General features: G+C 46.1%; 1 protein-coding gene and 1 long non-coding RNA gene across 2 annotated transcripts; both read right to left on the reverse strand.

Moving 5' to 3' along the window:
• Window positions 1-294: 294 nt before the first annotated feature.
• Window positions 295-2,086, reverse strand: LOC109157245 (adenine/guanine permease AZG2). Its single transcript, XM_019305155.1, has one exon. It carries the CDS (start codon window positions 2,048-2,050, stop codon window positions 416-418), a length of 1,635 nt encoding a protein of 544 aa, XP_019160700.1. The 5' UTR covers window positions 2,051-2,086; the 3' UTR covers window positions 295-415.
• A 2,800-nt stretch (window positions 2,087-4,886) lies between these two features.
• LOC109157348 lies at window positions 4,887-17,232 on the reverse strand. Its single transcript, XR_002050220.1, has 3 exons — window positions 17,146-17,232; window positions 12,599-12,600; window positions 4,887-4,900 (listed from the first exon to the last, which is right to left on the reverse strand). It is a non-coding gene; the product is annotated as an uncharacterized LOC109157348 (long non-coding RNA).
• Window positions 17,233-24,015: the final 6,783 nt, after the last annotated feature.

The following is a 24,015-nucleotide window of genomic DNA, read 5'->3' on the forward strand; positions in this document are numbered from 1 at the left end:
GAGGCTAGACCGGTGCTCACTGCGCACAAGAAGCCCCCCTCACTTTGAGAGGTTGCTCCCACACTGCCGCTGGTGAGACTTGATCCCTGGTCATTCTTCCAAAGTTTCACCTCTATGACCAGTTGAGCTACCCATACGGGCATGAACTAATTATTATTGATTGCAAGATAGGTAATGTAAAGACAAATATAAGAGAAATTAAAAGAACAGGAAAAATAATGAAATGGAAACACTGAGAAATTAAAGCATCTTGGAATTACATAGGAAACATGCACAAGCTCCCTTGAAAGAGCATCTTTTGCCTACTTTTTCCTGATGAGATAATTGAAAACTGATCTTTCACGGTGGCCTGTGCACATATATTAAAAAAAAAAAAAAAAAAAAAAAAAAACAGACAAAGTCCTAAATTCCACACTCAAATAATCTCAATATTATGTTCAACAACATTTGTTGCTGACACTTGATTTTGCTCCTTGGCCACCATTCTCTTCATCCTGGCCGTCCACTTCACCAACTCTTTGATCCAATCATACAAGCTCAGGGCAATGTGCATTCCAATCCCACCAATTATGCCATATGCAATTGAGTATGTCAATGGCATTAAGATGATGGTCACAAATGCTGGCACTGCCTCTTTGGTATTCTCCCAATTGATGTCTTTCACCACTTTCATCATAAACACCCCAACCATCACTAGAGATGGCCCTATTGCCCATGGTGGCACACTTGCAAGCAATGGTGTGAAGAACAATGAGAGGGTGAAGTAGAGCCCGATCACGATGGCTGTTAATCCGGTCCGACCTCCCTCTCGTATTCCAGCAGAGGATTCGATGTACACCGCCACCGGGGAAGTCCCTAGGGCGGATGCCACCACCGTGGAGGCAGCATCCACCATGTAAGCCGTGTACTCGCCTTCAAATCCCTCCTTATCGTTGAGGAACCCTCCAATTTCTGCCATGCTATAGAGTGTCCCTGTTGTGGCCAACACTTCTAGGTATAGTAGTGTCACCAATGCCACCCATACCCTACTTGAGGTGAAGTGAGTGAAGCTAATTACACCAGCAGTGGACTCAATTTTGTGAAAGTCCACCACTCTTTTGAAGTACTCATATTTTGTGTCACCTAATGGACTATTGGGAAATATTGTGACAGATGTGCCCCTAACCCATGAAATTAATGTCACAAAAAGCATACCATATATCATGCTGCCCTTCACATTCTTCATTACGCCATAGCACATAATGATGAAGCCCACAAAGCCCAACCAGAAAGTTGGGCTTCGCATTTGCCCGCCGGAGCAAGCTCCGGTCACCGGATCAGTGTAACGGCAGGCAGCCAAGCCGAGGAGCGTGGAGGGATCCGGGCCCACCAGGCCCACACCTTGCTGGGCTTGCAATCCTACAAATGAAATGAAAAGTCCTATTCCAGCTGCACAAGCAATCCGTACTGAGGTAGGTATGAGCCGGGCCAGCTTGGCCCGAAGCCCAACCACAGCAATAGCCAGAAACGCAATCCCCTCAATCATGACAATAGCCATGACGGTTTGATATGAGAGTTTTCCAGACCCATGAAAGCCCACTAAGTTATAAGCTATGTAGGCATTTGGGCCCATCCCAGGGGCCAGACCCAAAGGAAGATTTGCAAGAAGGCCCATACCCACTGACCCAACTAGAGCCGCCACAGCAGTAGCAACAATGAGATCACTCCTCACTCCTGCAAGGCACCTCTCATAGCCTTCATTAGCTTTGAACTTGCAGTCCGGGGTTGCATGGGTTTGGTTGGCCGGAAAAGTACAATCGGAGAGCGAGCAGGTGGCGCCGGAGTCGGCGAGGATGGTGGCATTGACGGTGATTATATAGGCCATGGTGAGAAAAGTGGCGGTGCCGGCACGAACCTCCTTTGAAAAACAGCTTTTCCTTGCCTCCAACTTGAACAACTTCCCAACTCTGCTCTTTGAAACACCATCATCTATGCCTCTCTCCATCTTTTTCCATGATTTGCATAGTTTTGTGAAGAAACCACAAGCTCCATTGCAATCCTCCCAACCCATCTCTCTCTCTCTCTCTCTGTTTTGCTAGATAAAGCTAAATGAATTGAATATATATAAAGGAGGTGAAGAATAGATTTGGAAGATTATAATAATACCTTATGTTGCATCCAAACTCCTTCTAATTAATCAAAGTTTCAAATCATTTCCTAATTAATAAAAAATTTGGAAGCTACCGAGTTTCTGGTCTAAAATTTCAAAAAACGTGAAGAATATATATCAAATGATTATAATACCCTATGTTGCACCGAAATCCTGTAAAGGTAGTATTTTTCTGGTTCAGAAACGTTTCGTCTTTCAAATTTATCAAAACTCATTTGAAAATATTTATGTGTTGTTTCGTAATTAATAAAAAATTTGAGGACTCGTTTCTGGTCCAAAATTTCAAAAAAAGGTGAAGAATATATATGAAACGATTATAATACCCTATGTTGCACCGAAATCCCGTAAAGGTAGTATTTTTTTTGGTTCAGAAACGTTTCGTCTTTTAAATTTATCGAAATTTATTTGAAAATATTTATGTGTTGTTTCGTAATTAATAAAAAATTTGGAGACTCATTTCTGATCCAAAATTTCAAAAAAGGTGAAGAATATATTAAATGATTATTATAATACTCTATGTTGCACCGAAATCTCGTAAAAGTAGTACTTTTCCGGATTTAGAGACGTTTCAACTTTAAAATTTATCGAAACTCATTTGAAAACATTTATGTGTTGTTTCCTAATTAATAAATTTAAAATTTTCAGATCATTTCCTAATTAATAAAAGTATTGAAAATTCATATTTATTTATTTATTTATTTGTCTTTTTATGTTGGAAGCTGATGTTCAACATAAAATAATTCATTTAAAAAGGTGAGGAATAGATCAGGAGACTATAATACATTATGTTGCATCGGAAATAAAAGAGAATAAGGTGAGGAATAGAAAATGATACATTATTTTCATATCGTTTCTTAATTAATAAAAAATTTAGAAATTAATTTTTGGCTTAAAATTTTAAAAAAAGGTGAAGAATATATTAAATGATTATAACACTTTATGTTGCACCGAAATCCGGTAAAGGTAGTACTTTTCTGATTCAGAAACATTAGCCTTTAAAACTTACCGAAACCCATTATTTAAAAACATTTCTATGTTGTTTTCTAATTAATAAAAAAAAAATTGAGATCATTTCATAATTAATAAAAGAATTGAAAATGTGTTTTTATTTATTTATTTCTGTTGGAAGCGCGTTTTCAGCCAAAAACTCATTAAAAAAAGTGAGGAATAGATCAAAAGATTATATATAATACCTAAATGTTCATCATGCGGACTGACAGTCACATTCTAAGTGCTTCATTACGAAACGAAAAGTAACAGAATCATGTCTTTTAAGGGAGCTGTGTTTTCTTTATTTGTGAGTTTTTTTTTTTTTTTTTTTTTTTAATTTATGTGTATATGTTTTTGTTTGTTTATAAAATGTGTTAAGCAGTATGATTAGGACACCCATATGCTGTTATGGTTTTTAGTAGGGGGGGGGGGGGGGGGCTTAGCTTTTAGTAATGGGATTACCTTAAAATTAAAGATAGATGGCCCGGTAGTTCAGGATGGAATTATTATTGTGTGGACTATACTATTGAATAATGTACTTTCAATACACATATAATGTATTTTTAATTTATTAAAAATGAACATTGTATTCAGAAAAATACATTATTTTGGCACTGAAAGTACATTATTTTATATAATGTACATCCAGTGATATGATTTAGTACACAAATAATTTATTTTTAGTATATTAAAATGTACTTTTTGTTATGGACTGTGGTCCACACAATAATTTACCTTCCGAATATGGGATTCTAGAGTGACAGATTTTGCTTTTTTTGCACTTAAAGATAGCCATTATTAATTGAAAGATAACAATTCTAAAATTGAATTTAATGATAAATTATTATCTTTTTAAGGATTCTTTCGGAGATGTGATTAGTTATATCAAAAAAGAATTAATTAAGAATAAAAATAGAAATATTTTTTTTTTTTTTTTGAAAGTTACTGGCTCTATTACATTGTAGTATCTGTTCATATACTTTCTCAACCTACTAAAACACAAAGAACCAATAACGCCTCCACTGAGGCTCGAACTCATAATCTTCCAAATGGAAGTCCAACCTGGGTACCATTGGACCACATAGTCCTGGTGAATAAAAATAGAAATATGATTATTTTCAATCTCTCAATTTTGTTAAAATATTTATTTCTATTTCTAGTTATTTAATGCGTACACAGATTACCACTGCTATATGGTGTGATAGTACTTCAGTTGCCACTCTAAATGGATTGTCACACATCAAAAAAATTGATAGACATTTTCTCGTGTTAGGAGGGAACAAAATCAACAACTTTAGGTGATGACAAGAGAGGAAATATGTGCAAATTGAACAATTACAGGGCGTTTGGTTGGAGGGGGGAATTATGTGGGAAAAGAATTGTAATTCCATGGGAGTTGAATTACTGGGAATAAAGTGGGAATAAATTCCAGTGTTTGGTTGATAGGAATAGAATTACTGGGAATTTCAATTCCAATGTTTGGTATACATGTGAATTGAAAGGGAATAAGTAGTATAAAGTCAAAAATGTCCATTATTGTTGTTAGACATTAATTTTAGGTTAAAAAAGGAAGGGGTAATTTTGACTCATCACTATCTTTTTTTTCCAAGAATTAAAATACCAGGGGGGACATGGGATTTTAATTCCATGAAAATGGGGGAATTGCAATTCCATGAAATTGCAATTCCCTCCAACCAAACTACGGAATTTAATGGCCTTTGGAATTATGTGAGAATTAAGTGGGAAGGGAATTTAAAATCCCTCCAACCAAACGCCCTGTTAGGGACGAAATAGCAATTACCTATTAAATAATAGCTATTACCTATTAAATAATAGACTAAAAATGTTATTCTTCAATTAAAGTACGCATTTTATTTTAATTAAAATTTTAAAATCTTAATAAAACCAAAATTTTTTTGTTGTTTTATAATTATTCTTAATGAATATATTAGTTAATCAATTAAATGTGACAACTAATGAGAGTTCGTGAAACGCCCACTTATAGATATGAGTCATGTGACTAGGGCTGTGCAAACCCGGCCATTTTCGATATAGCCCCCAGTCCGAAATTTGAATAAGAGCATCCAATTCGAACCGCATCTGAGAAGGCATATTCGAACCGCATGGCTAAACGACGTCGAAGAAGTGATTTCGGATAGGGTATGATATTTTGATATCCGATTTGCCCAAATATCCGAAATATATTAAGAATAGGTTTAAATATACTACTACACGACGTCGTTTAAGCATTATATATATATATATATATATATATATATATATATATATATATATATATATATATATATATATATATATATATATATATATATATGACGGTAAAAACGTGACCGGTAATAATATTAGAATAACAAATGATGTGACAAAGTAACAATAGATGTAACAATAGTTGTATTGCCTTTTGTCTCAGTATAGAAAGTACCGTGTGTGCCCTGCTCAGCTGAGGGAAGTTCTATTTATGCTAGGTCCTAACGGTAACAACATGAAGAGTCATCATTGGGGAGCTGAGCTAACGGCAAGAATATGAAGAGTCATGAATGAGGCGTTGATGCTTTAACTCTCTCTCATCAAAGGTGGCATCAATGGTGGCTTCAAAGACAATAAAGGTGACACCTGTTGGAATTCCTAACCGTTGGAGTTCTGCCCGTTGGGTTCCCATGTGATGCTGAGTCAATGCCCATTTGTGATCCGGGTCGGGTGCCAGCCCTATTATCCTGTCACCAGTCCCCCCAACTCCTGAGGCAACGGATGTGTTTGAGTTGACTTGGGAGTAAAGCTGAATTTGCTTGATATCGTGCAGAATCCTGATTGATCCCGAGTATGTGATTTTATTTTCCAAATCACACATGATTTTTTTTTATGCTGGCCGATACGGGCTGCGGCTTAGGCAGGCCGAGGTGCGTGCCTCCGGCCGAGGCCTCGCCTCAACCGAGTGTGGCCGAGGCGTCGCCTCGACTGAGCGTGGCCGAGGCGTCGCCTCGACCGATCGTGGCCGAGGCGTGCGCCTCGGCCGACCGTGGCCGAGGCGTCGCCTCGACCGACCGTGGCCGAGGCGTGCGCCTCGGCTGAGGTGGCCGAGGCGTGCGCTTCGGCTGATCGCGGCGAGGCGTAGCCTCGACCGATCATTTTTTTTTTTTTTTTTTTTTTTGTCGAGACGGACTTCGGCTTTGGCCGAGGCGGGCGCCTCGGCCAACCCCTCGACTGATCGTGGCCGAGGCGTCGCCTCGACCAATCGTGGCCGAGGCGTGCGCCTCGGCTGACCGTGGCCGAGGCGTCGCCTCGGCCGACCGTGGCCGAGGCGTCGCCTCGACCGACCGTGGCCGAGGCATAGCCTCGTCCGATCGTTTTTTTTTTTTTTTTTTTGAAACAACATGGGCGGACCATAAGCACGAGATATTATTCCAAAAGATTTCAGAATGCAAAGCCGGCGAACCGCTATTTCCAAACACCAGTTCCAAACGACTACTAGAATATTAAGGAAAATACTTAATCAAATGTTCCTAGCTCCATACCCGATCGATCATCCTTACAGATGGTGTGGACTTATAGATCATTTCTGCCAATCTTTTTGCATGCTTTAACGTAACAACTGCGTGCCGCTCGCTGGTCTCCTCTGACGACCCCTATCCCGCTCGGAGTGGGGAACTTCATACACAAGTGTTCCACCGACACTATGGCCTTGAGGTTCTCCAGTGCCGGTCTCCCCAATATGATGTTGTGCGCGCAAGTGAGTCTTACCACGATGAATTCCAAGTCAAGTTTGCGAATGTTAGGGCTCGTGCCTATCTCCACTGGTAAGACCACTGACCCCTCCGTCTCCACTGAATCACCCGTAAATCCAGAGAGTGGGGTACGTACCTCTTTGAGCTGGTTCCTAAGTATCCCTAACTTGGAGAAGGCATCGTAATACATCACATTGACTGAGCTTCCCATGTCGACTAAGATGCGGCGGATAATGACATCATTGACGTCCATCTCAATTACCAGGGCGTCACGATGGGGTAACGGGCCCTCTGGGAGGTCATCATCAGAGAAGGTGATGGCCTCCTGTCTCTGTTTCTTTTCTCTGGGAAGACTCGTCACTTCTCCCACGTATAGCCGCCGGTTCCACTTCTTTCTTTCCGCGGGCGTGTCGCCCCCTGCAGGTCCACCATAGATAAAGTGTATGGTGTGCTTCTTTTGTCGTCTGGGCGCCACCTCGGTTTCTTTCTCGCTATCACTCTGCTCAGATATTTGGTCGTGGTCTCTTTTTTTGGCGTTTGAGGTGGACGGCTCGGTGCCATCCTCATTCCTCCAGACATTTTTTTGTGGATTGTGTTGCGGCTGTTGCTGCTGCTTGGATCGCTTGACGAAATGTCGGAAGTAGCCCTGCTGGATGAGGTCTTCTATTTGTCTCTTCAAAACGTGACACTCATCCGTATCGTATCCGGCATGCCTATGAAACCTGCAGTACTTTGTTTGGTCTGCCTTTGGGGAGACCTTCATGCACTCATCGGGGAATTCTACCATTCCCATCTCCTCAGCTTGCTTTAGAATGACACTGACGGGATGGGTAAGAGGAGTCAAATTACGCAAGGGGACCAGGTGAGGCCGTTCGTGGTTTCGGCCTTTCCCTGCGGTCGGGTGGTTCGAGAGTGGTGCCTGGCTGGGCGGACCAGCTTTCCCAGGCTTCCCATCTTTCCTACCATCCTCTTCGTCCTTCTTCTTCCTGTCGACGTCCTCTGCTTCGGCATAGCGGCTAGCCGTCCTCATCAGATCTTCGTAAGAGCGGGGGTGGTGAGCGTTCAGCTGCTTGTGGAAATACCTTGATCTTAAGGCATGGATAAATATCGGGATCGCCGCCTTGGAGTCGAAGTCGTAGACATTATTGACTTCCTTTTTCCATTTGATCAGGAAGTCTTTGAGGCTCTCGCCTCTATCTTGCTTCACTACACAGAGGTGAGAGAAGGGTTTCTTGCGATGTATGCTACCGGAAAAGTATGTTAGGAAGCTCTTGGACAACTCCCCAAAGTTTTGGATTGACCCATCTGGGATGGTGTTGAACCAGTCTTGGGCCGCTCCATCCAGTGTGGACAAGAACGCTCGGCACATGATGGCGTCCCCTGCCCCGATCATTACCATAGCAGCCTTGTACCTCGTCATGTGGACACGTGGGTCAGTGGCCCCCGTGTACTCCTTGATGGCAGGCAACCTAAAGTCCCTCGGCAAAGGTACGTCCATGATGCTAGGGGAGAATGGTGCTGCCATCTGTACCTCAGGTTCCGGCGACTGCTCCCGTGCCTCCACCCTTCTTGCTAACTCCTCGATTCTTCTCTGCAGCCTCTCGACCAGGGCCGACTCGTCAGGGTGCCGACGCGGGGCCGGCTGCCGCTCCTCCATGTGTCGGCGTGGAGCTAGTTCATCGACGTGCTGTCTATCTGAGTGTCGACGCGGAGCGGGTTCCTCGACGTTCCGTCCATCCAAGGGTCGGTGTGGGACCCGCTCATCAGCGCGTCGCTTCTCCGCCAAGTGCCGACGCAGAGCCGGCTCATCGACGCGTCGCTCTTCCAAGTGTCGACGTAGGGCCGACTCATCAACGTGTCGGCGTGGGGTCGGCTCCCGAGACTCGCCCACCTCCTCTGTGGGTGATCTCTCGGCTTGTCTGTTCTCGTGTTGGCGAGGGCCTCTGGTAGAGGACCCCTCGGCCCGTGATCCTAATCTTTGCCGCACGGGCGCCCTCTGTCCCAATCGTTCTGGCGCCGATTGGGAAGGGCCTGGTTGTCGTCTGGCCGGTCCACTTCTTTGGGCCTCTACCCCTATTTGCTGGGGCCGCGGCGTGGGCACTTGGCCTTGCAGTCCCACCGCCACCTGATTTAGCGCCGCCGTCACTGCTTGCTGAATGATATTGGCGGTCGCCTGGAGGTTCATGGCTTGGTTCACCCCCCCATTGTTGAGTTGGTCTCGAAGGTCCCCGGGCATCCCGTTCACGGCTTGGTTTACCCCTCCATTGTTGAGTTGGTCTCGAAGGTCCCCGGGCCTCCCGTTGTTGAGCTGTTCTCGGAGGTCCCCTCCGCGATTGTTGGTGAGTTGGTCCCGGAGGTCACCTGAGGCATTGCCATTGTTCACGTTGCGAGAACCGTGGGAGCTGCGGGACGCCATTCTTTCAGGCTTGCTGTTGAAAGAGAAAAAGAGTAGTGTTGTAGCCTGCTTGAGTATTGGACTCAGGCTCTCAATGAAAGCACCAATGACGGTAAAAATGTTACCGGTAATAATATTAGAATAACAAATGATGTGACAAAGTAACAATAGATGTAACAATAGTTGTATTGCCTTTTGTCTCAGTATAGAAAGTACCGTGTGTCCCCTGCTCAGCTGAGGGAAGTTCTATTTATGCTAGGTCCTAATGGTAACAACATGAAGAGTCATCATTGGGGAGCTGAGCTAACGGCAAGAATATGAAGAGTCATGAATGAGGCGTTGATGCTTTAACTCTCTCTCATCAAAGGTGGCATCAATGGTGGCTTCAAAGACAATAAAGGTGACACCTGTTGAAATTCCTAACCGTTGGAGTTCTGCCCGTTGGGTTCCCATGTGATGCTGAGTCAATGCCCATTTGTGATCCGAGTCGGGTGCCAGCCCTATTATCCTGTCAATATATATATATATATATATATATATATATATATATATATATATATATATATATATATATATATATATGTTAAATGCAGGTTACGCAGCCCTCCTTCATTTGCGCAGTCGATTCGTTCTAGCATCTTCTTCATTCTTCAATTCTCTCTGACTTCTCTCTACTCCTCTCTCTAGTCTCACTATTCCAGACTTTCAGAATCCGATTCTCTTTGTTCTCTTCTCCTCTGTTGTCTCTTCTTCTCTGATAGTGCGATACTCTGATTTTCTCTGTTTTCTGTTCTCTGGAATCTCCGACTTCTCTCTTCTTGTCTCACTCTCTGAGACGGTGAGACATGAGTATGATACACCGATAGTTCGATTGTCCAATGGTCATTGATGGTGGAAACCCTTCTCATGGTGATTACTGAGTAGATGCCCTTGATGAGGATAATATGTTTTGTATTGAATGACTGTAAAACATAAAAAGGGAATATAAGAGTATAACAAAACGCTCGTGGGTATACGCACATGACTGCCTATGATTAATTTCAAGGGACGAAAACGTTTTATGAAGACGTGTATACTCTCCCCCTAAATCAGATTGAATAGCAACAATCTTGCGATTAAAAGAACGTTCAACAAGGTCATGAAACTGATCAAATATAGCATACGCATCAGTTTTAGCACGCATAGGATAATACCAAATATGACGCGTATAATCATCAACGAACAAGACAAAGTACCGAAAACCATTGACAGACAAAAAAGGCGCTGGGCCCCAAATATCAGTATAAACTAATTGCAATACATGAGAAGAAGCCGTAGCAACACGAGGCAAAGGAAATCTAGCCGATTTACCCAGCATACAAGTATTACACAGATTCGAATTATTACTAAGACTAGTACTAGGTGAACAAAGACTCAGAATTTGATGCAGAACACAATCAAGAGGGTGACCCAGCCGACTATGCCAAATAGACAAAGATGCATGGGTAGCCACTAACGCAGCGGGACTCGGACGAGAGACAGGCCACGGATAAAGACCACCCGAGGCCAGTCCCTTATACAGGACCGCCTTGGTGGTAAGATCCTTCACAAAAAAACAGTCCGAGTGAAACTAAAAAACACAGAATTACCTTTAGCGAAGCGCTGAACAGACAGTAGTGACGCAGATAAACCAGGAACAAAGAGAACATTAGATAAATTAAAAAAACGATTATAAGAGGCTACCGAAGTCGAAACAGTACTAACAATAGGTAAGGATTTACCGTTGCCAACCCGTAGCGTGTCAGGCCCAGAATAAGGAGCCGTAGAAGACATCAACGATTGATCCGGAGTGGCGTGATTAGATGCACCTGTATCAGGGAACCACTCCTGAGAACCCATTGAGCCCGAATCACCCATCAAAAAAGCGACATGAGCTTGAGGCACAAGGGCATCCGAATAGCGGCGAAAGCAAGTTAAGGCCGAATGGCCACCGCCGTTGCAGATTTGGCACCGTACACCGCCATTCCGACCATGACCACCATTCTGATTGCGACCACCATGCTGCTCCCGGAACAACCACCATCCTGAGCCGCTATGGAAACCGAAGCAGCAGCCAGCTCGCCGGAATTATTCGGACAAATGAAGGCCTGCGACACAAAAAAATTAGAAAGCTTAGTAAGAGAGAGCGGAGGACCTCTCGCCAGCGATGCCACTAGTGGCCGAAACTCAGGACGAAGCCCGCGAAAGATAAACATATTCTGATCTTCCGGGGACACCGGTCGGCCGGCTAACGCCAAATCCTCTACCAAGACTTGCACGCGGCTGAGATAATCCGTGATGGAGGAGTTTCCCTGCCGCAGTGACTGCAACTGACCGGAGAGACGGAGTGCATAGGCACGAGTCCTCGGCCTCAGCGTCTGCTCGATCGACTGCCACAACTGTCGAGATGACGTCCGCCCAACCTCAAGATGCATCATCTCGTCTAAAAGTGAGGAAATCAGAAGCGAGAAGACGACTTTGTCTTGCCGAGCCCAGGCAACATGAGCAGCAGAAGAAACCTCTGGAGCAGCTACCGTCCACTGTCGACCAGCAGAGATTCCGTCAGACACGGCGTGGATCCATTAACGAACCCAAGCAACCCTTAGCCATCAAGGAAGGGCAACAACTGCGTGCGCCAGAAAAGGTAGTTTCGGGACGTCAGCTTGATCGAGACAAAATGGTGGGCAGAAGAAAATGAAACATTCGGATGGATGAGTGAAAACAGATTAACGTAGATTCAAACTCTGGGAAGTTACAAAGATAATAACAGAGATAAGAGTCCTATCTAACTACACCTAGTCAATAGCTATTAGTTATAGGACTAATTCAACTCTAATGTTACATAATAAATAAATGTGAAATATAACATTACTAACACTCCCCCTCAAGCTGAAGGTGGTGTATACACAACATTAAGCTTGTCGCGAAGAGTAGCAAAGCATGCAGACGGCAGTGGTTTGGTGAAGACGTCGGCTAACTGATCCTTGGTGGAGATAAAGTTGACTCGGAAATCACCAGAAGTCACCTTGTCTCGTACGAAATGGTAGTCAATCTCAACATGTTTGGTCCGAGCATGAAATACCGGATTAGCGCACATATAAGTGGCGCCCAAATTATCACACCACAAAGTTGCTGGATTCCCCGAATGTAGCCCAAGCTCGCGTAGAAGAGATTCAACCCAAGTGACCTCTGCTGCGACGTCGGTTAGTCCCTTGTACTCGGCCTCTGTGGAAGACCTAGCGACAGTCCGTTGCTTACGCGAGACCCAAGAAATTAAGTTCGTACCAAGGAATACGGCGTAACCACTGGTGGACTTGCGATCTACCGGACACCCAGCCCAGTCGGAGTCCGGGTAAGCATGAATATCAGCGGACGGCGAAGCAGACAACTTAAGACCATAGGACTGCGTGCCTTTGACATACCGTAGAACCCGTTTCAGTAAACCCCAGTGCTCATCAGTCGGAGTGTGCATGAACTGACAGAGCCTATTAACAGCATACGACAGATCCGGACGCGTGATAGTCAGATACTGTAAAGCCCCGGCTAACCGACGGTACTGAGTAGGGTTTTCATACGGGCCAGTCGGTGGAGAAATAGATTGTGTGACAGCAGCCGGAGTGGACAAGGGTTTGCAATCAGTCATACCCGCACGAGTCAAGATGTCAACCATGTAACGACGTTGAGAGAGTAGAACCCCATCTGTCACTGGTATAGTTTCAATGCCGAGAAAAAAGGTGGGAGTGCCCAAGTCGCGTATCTTGAAAGTGGTGGAGAGCTGATTAAGTAGAGAGATTAATAGTTCGGTGTCGTTGCCAAGCATGATTATATCGTCTACATAGACGAGCAGATAGACCCGTGATGTACCTCGCGTGTAGTAAAAAAGGGAGACGTCAGTTTTGGATGCTACAAAACCTGTAGTCAGAAGAAAGTCATGTAACCGCTTAAACCAGGCACGAGGAGCCTGTTTAAGCCCATAAAGGGATCGTTGTAAACGGCAAACATAATCCGGGTGCGTTGGGTCCTCATAACCCGGTGGTTGGCGCATGTAGACCGTTTCAACTAGATGCCCATTCAGGAAGACATTATGGACATCCAGCTGGCGCATAGTCCATCCTTGTGATATAGCAAGGGCAAGTAATATGCGAACCGTCGTGGGTTTTACAACTGGACTGTAGGTTTCAAAAAAGTCCTCACCAGCGACTTGATTGAACCCCTTTGCGACCAAGCGAGCTTTGTAACGCTCTATGGTACCGTCGGCCTTCCGTTTGGTGCGGTAGACCCACTTACAGCCCACTACATTCATCCCCAGCTTAGCCGGTGTGAGATACCACGTATTATTATGCAGAAGCGCATTAAATTCCTGATCCATAGCATCCATCCACTGCGGGTGTGCCACGGCCTGAGTATAACAAGTTGGATCAGTAGAGGCAGTTAGAGCGTGAAAGGGCTCATTTGTGCCTCGTGTCATGTGCCGGAGTCGCATCACAAGGGGTTGTGGCGCGGCCCGAGCCCGGCTTTTGGCTTTGCGGCGTGGTGCCACTCTATTTTCTGGCTCATGTTGTATTGCTAGCGGTGGCACTTGGGTTGCCAGCGGTAGCTCATTAATCGGTTCAACTTGTGATTGTGTGATTATGGGACTGGATGCCCAAGGCACGTCATTCTGAGTGCTTGAGTCCCCACTTTGCTCGCGAGAACCTGTAGCATAAGGAAACACACTTTCGTCAAACCTGACGTGACGATAGATAAAGGTCTTTCCAGTTACTGGGTCCATGCATCGGTACCCCCTATAAGACGTAGGATACCCTAGAAAGACACAAGGGGTAGATCGATACTCTATCTTATGGCGATTGTAGGGCCGTAGATAGGGGTAACATCTGCACCCAAACACTCGCAGAAAAGTGTATGGTGGAGTTTTGTTGTAAACAGACTCGTAGGGACTGACATAATTTTTGAGTGCAGATGACGGTAAGCAATTTATGAGATAGGAAGCTGTTTCAAACGCGGCATCCCAGTGTTTGATAGGGACTGAGCTGTGCGCGAGTAGAGCTAACCCGGTTTCGACAATGTGTCTATTCCGGCGCTCTACTCGGCCATTTTGCTCATGTGTTTAGGCACAAGACTGCCTATGCACAATGCCAAGAGACTCAAATATTGTGTGTAGACGGCGATACTCACCGTCGAGATCAGACTGTATCGACTTGATAGAACGCGAGAATTGGCGTTCTACCATGACACGGAAAGACTCAAATATTTTATAAATGTCTGATTTTAACCGCAAAGAGTAAAACCAGCAAAAACGGGTGTGGTCATCTACAAATAGAACAAAGTATCTAAAACCCCCGGCAGAAACAACGGGTGCCGGCCCCCAAATATCAGTATACAGTAAGTCGAGTACATTATTGCTACTAGAAAGAACTCTATCAAGCGGGAATCGAGACGATTTCCCGAGTTGACACGACGAACACAAACGCGGTATACTTAACTTGGGTTGAGTGACCGGGCAGTTTTGTAAGACATGATTCTGGGCACGTTCATGCGGATGTCCAAGCCTGCGATGCCAAACGTCAAGTGGCGCACGAGCGGTTATTAACGCAACATGTGACCGAGACATGGGCAACTTGTACAAACCCCCTGTGGTTGGACCCCTAAGGAGCACCGCCTTGGTGAGACAATCCTTCACAACGAAATGATCATGGTGAAATTCAAAATAAACAGAATTATCAAGTGTGAAGCGATTAACTGATAATAATGGTAAGGAAAGACGGGGGACATGTAAAATATTATTTAATTTCAGAGTTCTAGACGCAGAGTTTAATGATGCATGGCCAACACTGGTTATACCCAAACCTGATCCGTTGCCCACGCAGAGCACGTCACCGCCGAAATAAGGATCTGCTTTCGCCATCATCGTTGGATCGGGCGTAGCATGTGACGACGCCCCGGTGTCCGGGTACCACGCGTCCGCCACGACCGCCGTCTCATCACCGGGAACTGCCGCATGGGCCTGCAGTTGCGGAGCGCCGGAGTACCGTTTATAGCAGTGAAGCGCGGTGTGGCCATGTGAGCGGCAGATTTGGCATCTCGGACCACCACCGCCTCGGCCTCTGCCCTGTCCGCCACGGCCTCTGCCCCGTCCTCGCCACTGCTGCCCGGAGCCAGCATGCCTAGAACCGCCACCTGCGGTCTGGTTCTGCGCGTAACCACGTCCAGCCACCAAGGCCGTGTGGCCGGATGAATTGCCGGCAGTGGAGAACTCATCCGCCCAAATGAACTCTTGGGCTTGGAGATAGTCCGAGAGCTGGGGAATCGACACCGGTGTGCCGGATGCCGCGAGGGATGAAGCCATCGACGGGAATTCTGGCCGGAGACCTCGGAAAACCCAGAGGTTCTGCTCGTCAAGCGAGACCGGACGGTCGGCCAACGCTAGATCCTCCACTAACAGCTGCGCACGGCCGAGATACTCGGCGGGAGTGCTGTCACCTTACCTGAGTGATTGGAATTGAGCCAGCAAATTGAGGCATCTCACCCTGGTCGAGGAACCCAGTGCCGCCGTGATCGAAGACCACACCTCATGCGACGTTGTACGGCCGACGGCGAGGTAGAGTACCTCGTCCGCCATTGATGACACAAGCAGAGACAGTATGCTCTGGTCCTGCTGTATCCATAGGCCGTGAGCCGGGTTCGAGGTGGTGGTGGTTGTTGTGGCGCCGGAGGCAGCTTCACCGGACGCCGGAGACTCAAGCGTGGCAGGTGGACAAGGTGTATCGCCGGTGACATACCCCAGGAGACCTTGTCCACGGAGGAATGGTACAAGTTGGGTACGCCAGAAGAGAAAGTTTTTCATGGTTAATTTCATTGAGATGAAGTGGTGAGCCGAATTGAGGGTGTTTGGGGTGGTGGAAGAAGGCGGAGTACCGGCGGTCACCGTTCGCTCACTCGAGTTTGTCGACATAATTTTGGGAGAGAGAAAACAAAGGTTCACCTAGCTTGCTGATACCAGATTGAGTGAAAACAGATTAACGTAGATTCAAACTCTGGGAAGTTACAAAGATAATAACAGAGATAAGAGTCCTATCTAACTACACCTAGTCAATAGCTATTAGTTATAGGACTAATTCAACTCTAACGTTACATAATAAATAAATGTGAAATATAACATTACTAACAGGATGAAGAGGAGCCGAAATCGCAGCCTCGGAGACAGTCCGTTTAGACGAAACGTCAACAGATCTGTCCTCAGTACCGATGGCCGCCATCTGAATTCCAACCGTGAAACTCTTGATACCAGATGAGGATAATATGTTCTGTATTGAATGACTGTAAAACATACAAAGGGAATATAAGACTATAAGAAGAGAAGTCCTATCACAACTCAATAACTAATAATATAGACTCCTAATACCATTGTTCTACGGAAATATTTAGGAGAAACCAAGTAAATTGCAAACCCTAGTCTTTATATTTATCATTTATTCACTGTATGTTGATATATTTGTGTTATATTATGAATATGTTCTGATATGTTGTGATTTATTATTGTGGAAGTTGTTTTAGTCGTAAACCCTAGTTTTATATTTGTGATTTATTCACTGTATTTTTGATATACTTCTGATATATTATGAATATGTTCTGATATATCATGATATATTATTATGGAAGCAGTTTTAATTGCAAACCCTAGTTTTATATTTGTGATTTATTCACTGTATTGTGATATATTGTGTAGGGCTATGCAAACCCGACTCAACCTGCTAATATTGTGATATATATGTTCTGATATATTTTGATTATATGATATAATGGTGGAAGAAGTGTGATTTTGTGATATTAAGTGATCTATTGTGATGTACCTTTATTCCCACATTAATTATCCTTTTCACATGAAATTACAATTTATTTCCCACCTAATTCCTTCCCTCCAACCAAAAGTCCCGTTAGTTGTTTGTTATTTGATGAATCTGTCAATCCTATACAATATTTGCCACACTTCTAATAAATGTTTATTTGAACCACTTTTGATGAATGCTAAATTGCTTATACAGTTATACTAAGCTACCCTGCTCACAAATACTATTCTTTTTAAAATAAAAAAAAATATGAAAAACATACAAAGTTAAACCCCCCCCCCCCCCCACACACACACACATATATATACACACACACACACACACACACACACACACACACACACATATATATATATATATATATATATATATATATATATATATATATATTGACAGAGTAATGGTGATAGCACCCGACCCGGATCACCAACAGGCATCTAACCCAACACCGCGTGGAATTCCAACAGGCAGAACTCCAACGGGCAGAACACCAACGGGTGGAAACATTATGGCCATTCATTACATTGAAGGGAGAGAATTAAAGCCTCAGCGCCTCATTCATGACTCTTCATGTTATTGCCGTTAGCCTAAGCTCCCCAATTATGACTCTTCATGTTGTTACCGTTAGGACCTAGCATAAATAGAACTCCCCTCAGCTAGCAAGGGACAAATTCTGATTCTTGAACGGAAATACTTATCAATACAACTATTGTTATTGATTTACACAAAATAATATTAGCTGGTAACATATTTACCGTCATTTCGTGCCTCGACCATCATCGGCCGAGGCGCACGTCTATGCTGTCATCGGCCGAGGCCCTGCGCCTCGGCTAGCATCGGCCATCATCAGCCGAGGCCCTGCACCTCGGCTAGCATCGGCCATCATCGGCCGAGGCCCCGCACCTCGGTTAGCATCGGCCATCATCAGCCAAGGCGCACGCCTCGGCCCACATCGGCTGAGGCGCACGTCCCTGTTGTCATCAGTCGAGGCGCACGCCTCGACTACCATCGGCCATCATCGGCCGAGGCCCCACGCCTCGGCCAGCATCGGTCGAGGCCCCGCGCCTCGACCAGCATCGGTCGAGGCCCCGCGCCTCGACCAGCATCGACCGAATCCCGCCTCGGCCGACCTCTAGGACTTTGGTTAAAAAAATGATGAGGATCTTTGATTCAGTTTTACTCCCAAGCCAGCTCAAACACATCCGCAAACTCGGGAGTAGGGGGGCTGGTAACAAAGTAATGGTGCTAGCACCCGACCCGGATCACCAACAGGCATCTAACCCAACACCGCGTGGAATTCCAACAGGCAGAACTCCAACGGGCAGAACACCAACAGGTGGAAACATTATGGCCATTCATTACATTGAAGGGAGAGAATTAAAGCCTCAGCGCCTCATTCAAGACTCTTCATGTTATTGCTGTTAGCCTCAGCTCTCCAATTATGACTCTTCATGTTGTTACCGTTAGGACCTAGCATAAATAGAACTCCCCTCAGCTAGCAAGGGACACATTCTTATTCTTGTACGGAAATACTTAGCAATACAACTATTGTTATTGATTTACACAAAATAATATTATCTGGTAACATATTTACCATCATTGGTGCTTTCATTGAGAACCTGAGTTTAACACTCAAGCAGGCGACGACACACACAACCCATTCCCTCTTTCAACAGCAAGCTTGAAAGAATGGTGTCCTGCAGCTCCCAAGGTTCCCGCAACTTGAACAACGGCAACGCCTCAGGTGACCTCCGAGACCAACTCACCAACAATCGTGGAGGGGATCTCCGAGAACAGCTCAATAACAGGAGGCCCGGGGACCTTCGAGAATAACTCAATAATAGAGGAACAAACCAAGCCGTGAACCTCCAAGCGACCGGCGATGCCATTCGGCAAGCGGCGACTGCACTAACTCATGCAGCGGCGGGATTGCAAGGCCAAGTGCCCCCGCCGTGGCCCCAGGAGATATAGGTAGAGTCCCCACGAAGGATAGAAGCCTAGCAACAACAGGACACAACCCGTGCGGCGAGGGACGCATGACGTCATACCAGGATAGGGGGTCCAGAGGAGGGCACCCAAAGAAGTGGACCAGCCAGACGGCGACTAAGACCCTCCCAGTCTGCCCTTGAACGATTGGGACACAGGGCGCCCGTGCGGCAAAGATTGGGATCACGGGCCGAGGGGTCCTCTACCAGAGGCCCTCGCCGACACGAAAGTAGACCAGCACAGAAATCACTCACTGAGAAAATGGGCGAATCGGATGAGCCGGCCGAGCGCCGGCACTTTGATGAGCCAGCCCCGTGTCGGCACTTGGATGAGTCGGCGGCGCGGCGGCGCTTTGATGAATCGGCCACGCGCCAGTACTTTGATGAGTCGGCTGCGCGCCAGCACTTTGATGAGTCGGCCGCGCGCCGGCACTTGGATGAGCCAGGCGCGCGCTGCCAATCGGATGAGTCGGCCGAGCGCCGGCACTTTGATGAGCCAGTCCAGCGTTAGCACTTGGATGAGTCGGCCGCGCGACGGCGCTTTGATGAATAGGCCGCGCGCCAGAACTTTGATGAGTCTGTCGCGCGGCGGCACTTGGATGAGCCGGTCGCGCGCTGACACTTTGATGCGCGCTGGCCCCCAATTGGATGAGTCGGCCGCGCGCCAACACTTTGATGAGTCGGTCGCGCGCCGGCACTTGGATGAGTCGGCTGCGCGCCGACACTTTGATGCGCGCTGGCCCCGCTCTGCCAATTGGATGAGTCGACCGCGCGCTGGCACTTTGATGATCCGACCCCGTGCCGGCACTTGGATGAGCCGGCCTCGCGCCGGCACTTTGATGCGCGCTGGCAATTTGATGTGCCGGCTATGCCGACACTTGGATGAGCGACACGTCGATCATCTGGCTCCACACCGACACTTGGATGAGTGGCACGTCGATGAGCCGGCTTTACGCCGACACTTGGATGAGCAGCACGTTGATGAGCCGGATCCACGCTGATACTCGGATGAGTGACACATCAATGAGTCGGCTCCATGCCGACACATGGATGAGTCGGATCTACGTCGTCGTTTTGATGAACCAGCCCTGCACCGGCACCCTGACGAGTCGGCCCTGGTCGAAAGGCTACAAAGAAGAATTGAAGAGTTTGCGAAGAAGGTGGAGGCACGGGAGCAATCGCCGGAACCGAGGTACGGATGACAGCGCCATTTTCCCCAAGTATAATGGATGTGCCTCTGCCGAGAGACTTTAGGATGCCCTCCATCAAAGCATACACGGGGACAACCGACCCACGTGTCCACATGACGAGATATAAGGCTGCTATGGTAATGATTGGGGTGGGGGATGCCGTCATGTGCCAAGCATTCTTTTCCACCTTGGATGGAGCGGCCCAAGCCCGGTTCAACACCATCCTGGATGGGTCGATCCAAAATTTTAGAGAGCTATCGAAGAGCTTCCTGACATACTTCTCCAGCAGCATACAACCTGAACGCTCATCAACCCCGCTCCTACGAAGATTTGATGAGGACAGCCAACCGTTATGTGGAAGTAGAGGACGTTGATAGGAAGAAGAGGGATGAAGAAGATGGTAGAAAAAGTGGGAAGCCTGGGAAAGCTAGTCCGCCCAGCCAGACACCACGCGCAAACAGGGAAAGACTGAGACCACGAACGACCTCGCCTGGTCCCCTTACGTAATTTGACCCCGCTTACCCATCCTGTCAGTGTCATTCTAAAGCAAGCTAAGGAGGTGGGAATAGAAGAATTCCCGGAGGAGTGCATGAAGGTCTCCCCAAAGGCAGACCAAAAAAAGTACTGCAGGTTTCATAGGCAAGCCGCCACGATGCGGATGAGTGTCACGTTTTGAAGAGACAGATAGAGGAGCTCACTCAAAGGGGATACTTCACTCAATTTGTGAAGCATCCAAGGCAACAACAACAGCATCGGCAACCCATGAACAAAAACATGTGGCGAAAGGGAAAGGGCCTGAGCCATACTCCTCAGACACAAAGAGGAGGTACAATCAGATCATGGAAGAAGGAGACAAGGAGCTAGAGGGGGAGCCCGTGCAGCGCAAAAAGCATGTTATTCGATAAAACACAACAAGATCAATAATATAATTATTGATGTAACTATTGTTCATGGTCTGCCCTGATCAATTGTGTTGAATAAGAAAAAAAAAATTTCCATGGAGCCCTTGTGTTAATAAAGTAGGAGGCATGTCCTCATCCACCATAACTGTGATAGGAAACAAATAACGGAGGCCACGCGCCTCAACCTCTACCATGGTCCTCGGCCATGGTAGCGGAGGCGGTGTATTAATTACCGCACTCTACTCCCTAAGGGCCGGCACTGGATCCGATCCAGCTAGCTACCCAACGGAAGGCCGTTTCTTGGTCAAACTCAAAGTTTGGTTACGAAAATGCTATCCTATAAGGAATAGTACGACGTCTGATCTCGCTCACTACTCTACGGGAGAGCCGGCCTTTGACCGAGCCTACGGCCGCACTCCACTCCCTAAGGGCCGGCACTGGATCTGGTCCAGCTAGCTACCCGACGGAAGGGCATTTTTTGTCAAACTAAAAGTTTGGTTACGAAAACGCTGTATCCTAAGGGTCAGTACGAGGTCTAACCTCGCCGACTACCCTACACGTACTCCATTCCCTAAGGGCCAGCACGGGATCCGATCCCGTTTGCTACCGGACAGAAGGGCTCTTTCTTGGTCAAGCTCATAGTTTGGTTATGAAAACGCTATTTCCTAAGGATCAGTACGAGGTCTGACCTCGCTGACTACCCTACATGCACTCCATTCCCTAAGGGCCAGCACGGAATCCGATCCCGCTAGCTACCCGACGGAAGGGCGTTTTCTTAGCCAAGCTCATAGTTTGGTTACAAAAACGCTATTCCCTAAGGGTAGTACAAGGTACGACCTCGCTCACTACTCTATGGAAGAGCCGACCTTCGACCGAGCGTACAACCTATATAAAAAAAAAAAAAAAAAAGAGGTCGATGTATACGCCTCGGTCGACATCAGCTGAGGCGCCCGCCTCGGCCATCATCGGTCGAGGCGCACGCGTCTGCCATCATCAGTTGAGGCGCACGCGTCGGCCATCATGGTTGAGGCGCACGCCTCGGCCAATATTAGCCGAGGCCCCGCGCCTCGGCTAGCATCGGCCGAGGCTCCGCGCCTCGGCTAGCATCGACCATCATTTGCCAAGGCGCACGCCTCCGCCATCATCAGCCGAGGCGCACGCCTCGGTCATCATCGGCCGAGGCCCCGCGCCTCGGCTAGCATCGACCATCATCGGCCGAGGCCCCGCACCTCGGCTAGCATCGGCCATCATCAGCCGAGGCGCACGCCTCGGCCCACATCGACTGAGGTGAACGTCCTTGTTGTCATCAGCCGAAGCGCACGCCTCGGCCCACATCGGCCGAGGCCCCGCGCCTCGACTACCATCGGCCATCATCGACCGAGGCCCCTCGCCTCGGATAGCATCGGTCGAGGCCCCGTGCCTCGGCCGACCTCTAGGACTTTGGTTAAAAAAAAATGATGATAATCTTTGATTCAGTTTTACTCCCAAGCCAGCTCAAACACATCCGCAAACTCGAGAGTAGGGGGGCTGGTGACAGAGTAATGGTGCTAGCACCCGACCCGGATCACCAACAAGCATCTAACCCAACACCGCGTGGAATTCCAACAGACAGAACTCCAACGGGTAGAAACATTAAAGCTTCATGTTATTGCCGTTAGCCTCAGCTCCCCAATTATGACTCTTCATTACATTGAAGGGAGAGAATTAAAATGTTATTGCCGTTAGCCTCAGCTCACCAATTATGACTCTTCATGTCGTTACCGTCTAGCATAAATAGAATTGAAGCATGTGCTCCATCTCAATTAAAAGCCTAAGCTGATAGTTAGATAAATTGCACATTAATGGCTAAGCTGATAGTTAGATAAATTGCACATTAATGGCTATATGCTCACACGCCCCCTCACGTGTGCGGTGGGTGCCAAGCAACATGTGGACTCGTAAACCATAGTCACTTACGAGTGGCATTGAGATTCGAACCCATAACCTTTAGTCTGGATCTGATACCAAATTGAAGCATGTGCTCCATCTCAACTAAAAGCCTAAGCTGATAGTTAGATTGCACATTAATGGCTATATGCTCACAAATAGAACTCCCCTCAGCTAGCAAGGGACACATTCTGATTCTTGTACGAAAATACTTAGCAATACAACTATTGTTATTGATTTACACAATAATATTATTTGGTAACATATTTACCGTCATATATATATATATATATATATATATATATATATATATATATATATATATATATATATATATATATATATATATATATATATATATATATATAATGCAACCCCTATATTTAATGTAATCTAAAGAATTATATAGTCATTACTTCATGACAAAACATAATCAGAAATGGAATATATAGTAGCTATGTGTGTGTAGAGATTTGTTATAGCATGGGGCCAAATAAACAGAAATTAATAAATAAAATAGGAACAATCAAACTAGCAAAGAGTAACCTGACCTATAAACAAGATGTTGAAGGTCTTTTTCAATTTAACGAGAAATTTTATGTCTCGACGTGTACGGTATAGATAAAAACAAAAAAAAAAAAAAAAAAAAAAAAAAAAAAAAAAAAAAAAAAACAAAAACAAAAACAAAAAAAAAAAAAAAAAAAAAAAAACAAAAAAACAAAGAAGCAAAGAATAGCCTGGTAGGATAGTTGTTGTTATAACATCAAGGTCAATAAGACTTTGAGTTTTGACCCATATGATGCCAGAGGCCAAAGGGACAAGGTTCATAACATGAAGAATGGCTTATTAGGGGAATAAAGGAAGGAATGC

This window comes from Ipomoea nil, unplaced genomic scaffold, assembly GCF_001879475.1.
Source record: "Ipomoea nil cultivar Tokyo-kokei standard unplaced genomic scaffold, Asagao_1.1 scaffold2779, whole genome shotgun sequence".
In the NCBI taxonomy this organism is placed as follows: Eukaryota; Viridiplantae; Streptophyta; class Magnoliopsida; order Solanales; family Convolvulaceae; genus Ipomoea; species Ipomoea nil.

Excerpts from the sequence above, each read along its gene's own strand:
- LOC109157245 (XM_019305155.1), bottom strand. The coding sequence starts at position 2,050 with ATGGGTTGGGAGGATTGCAATGGAGCTTGTGGTTTCTTCACAAAACTA.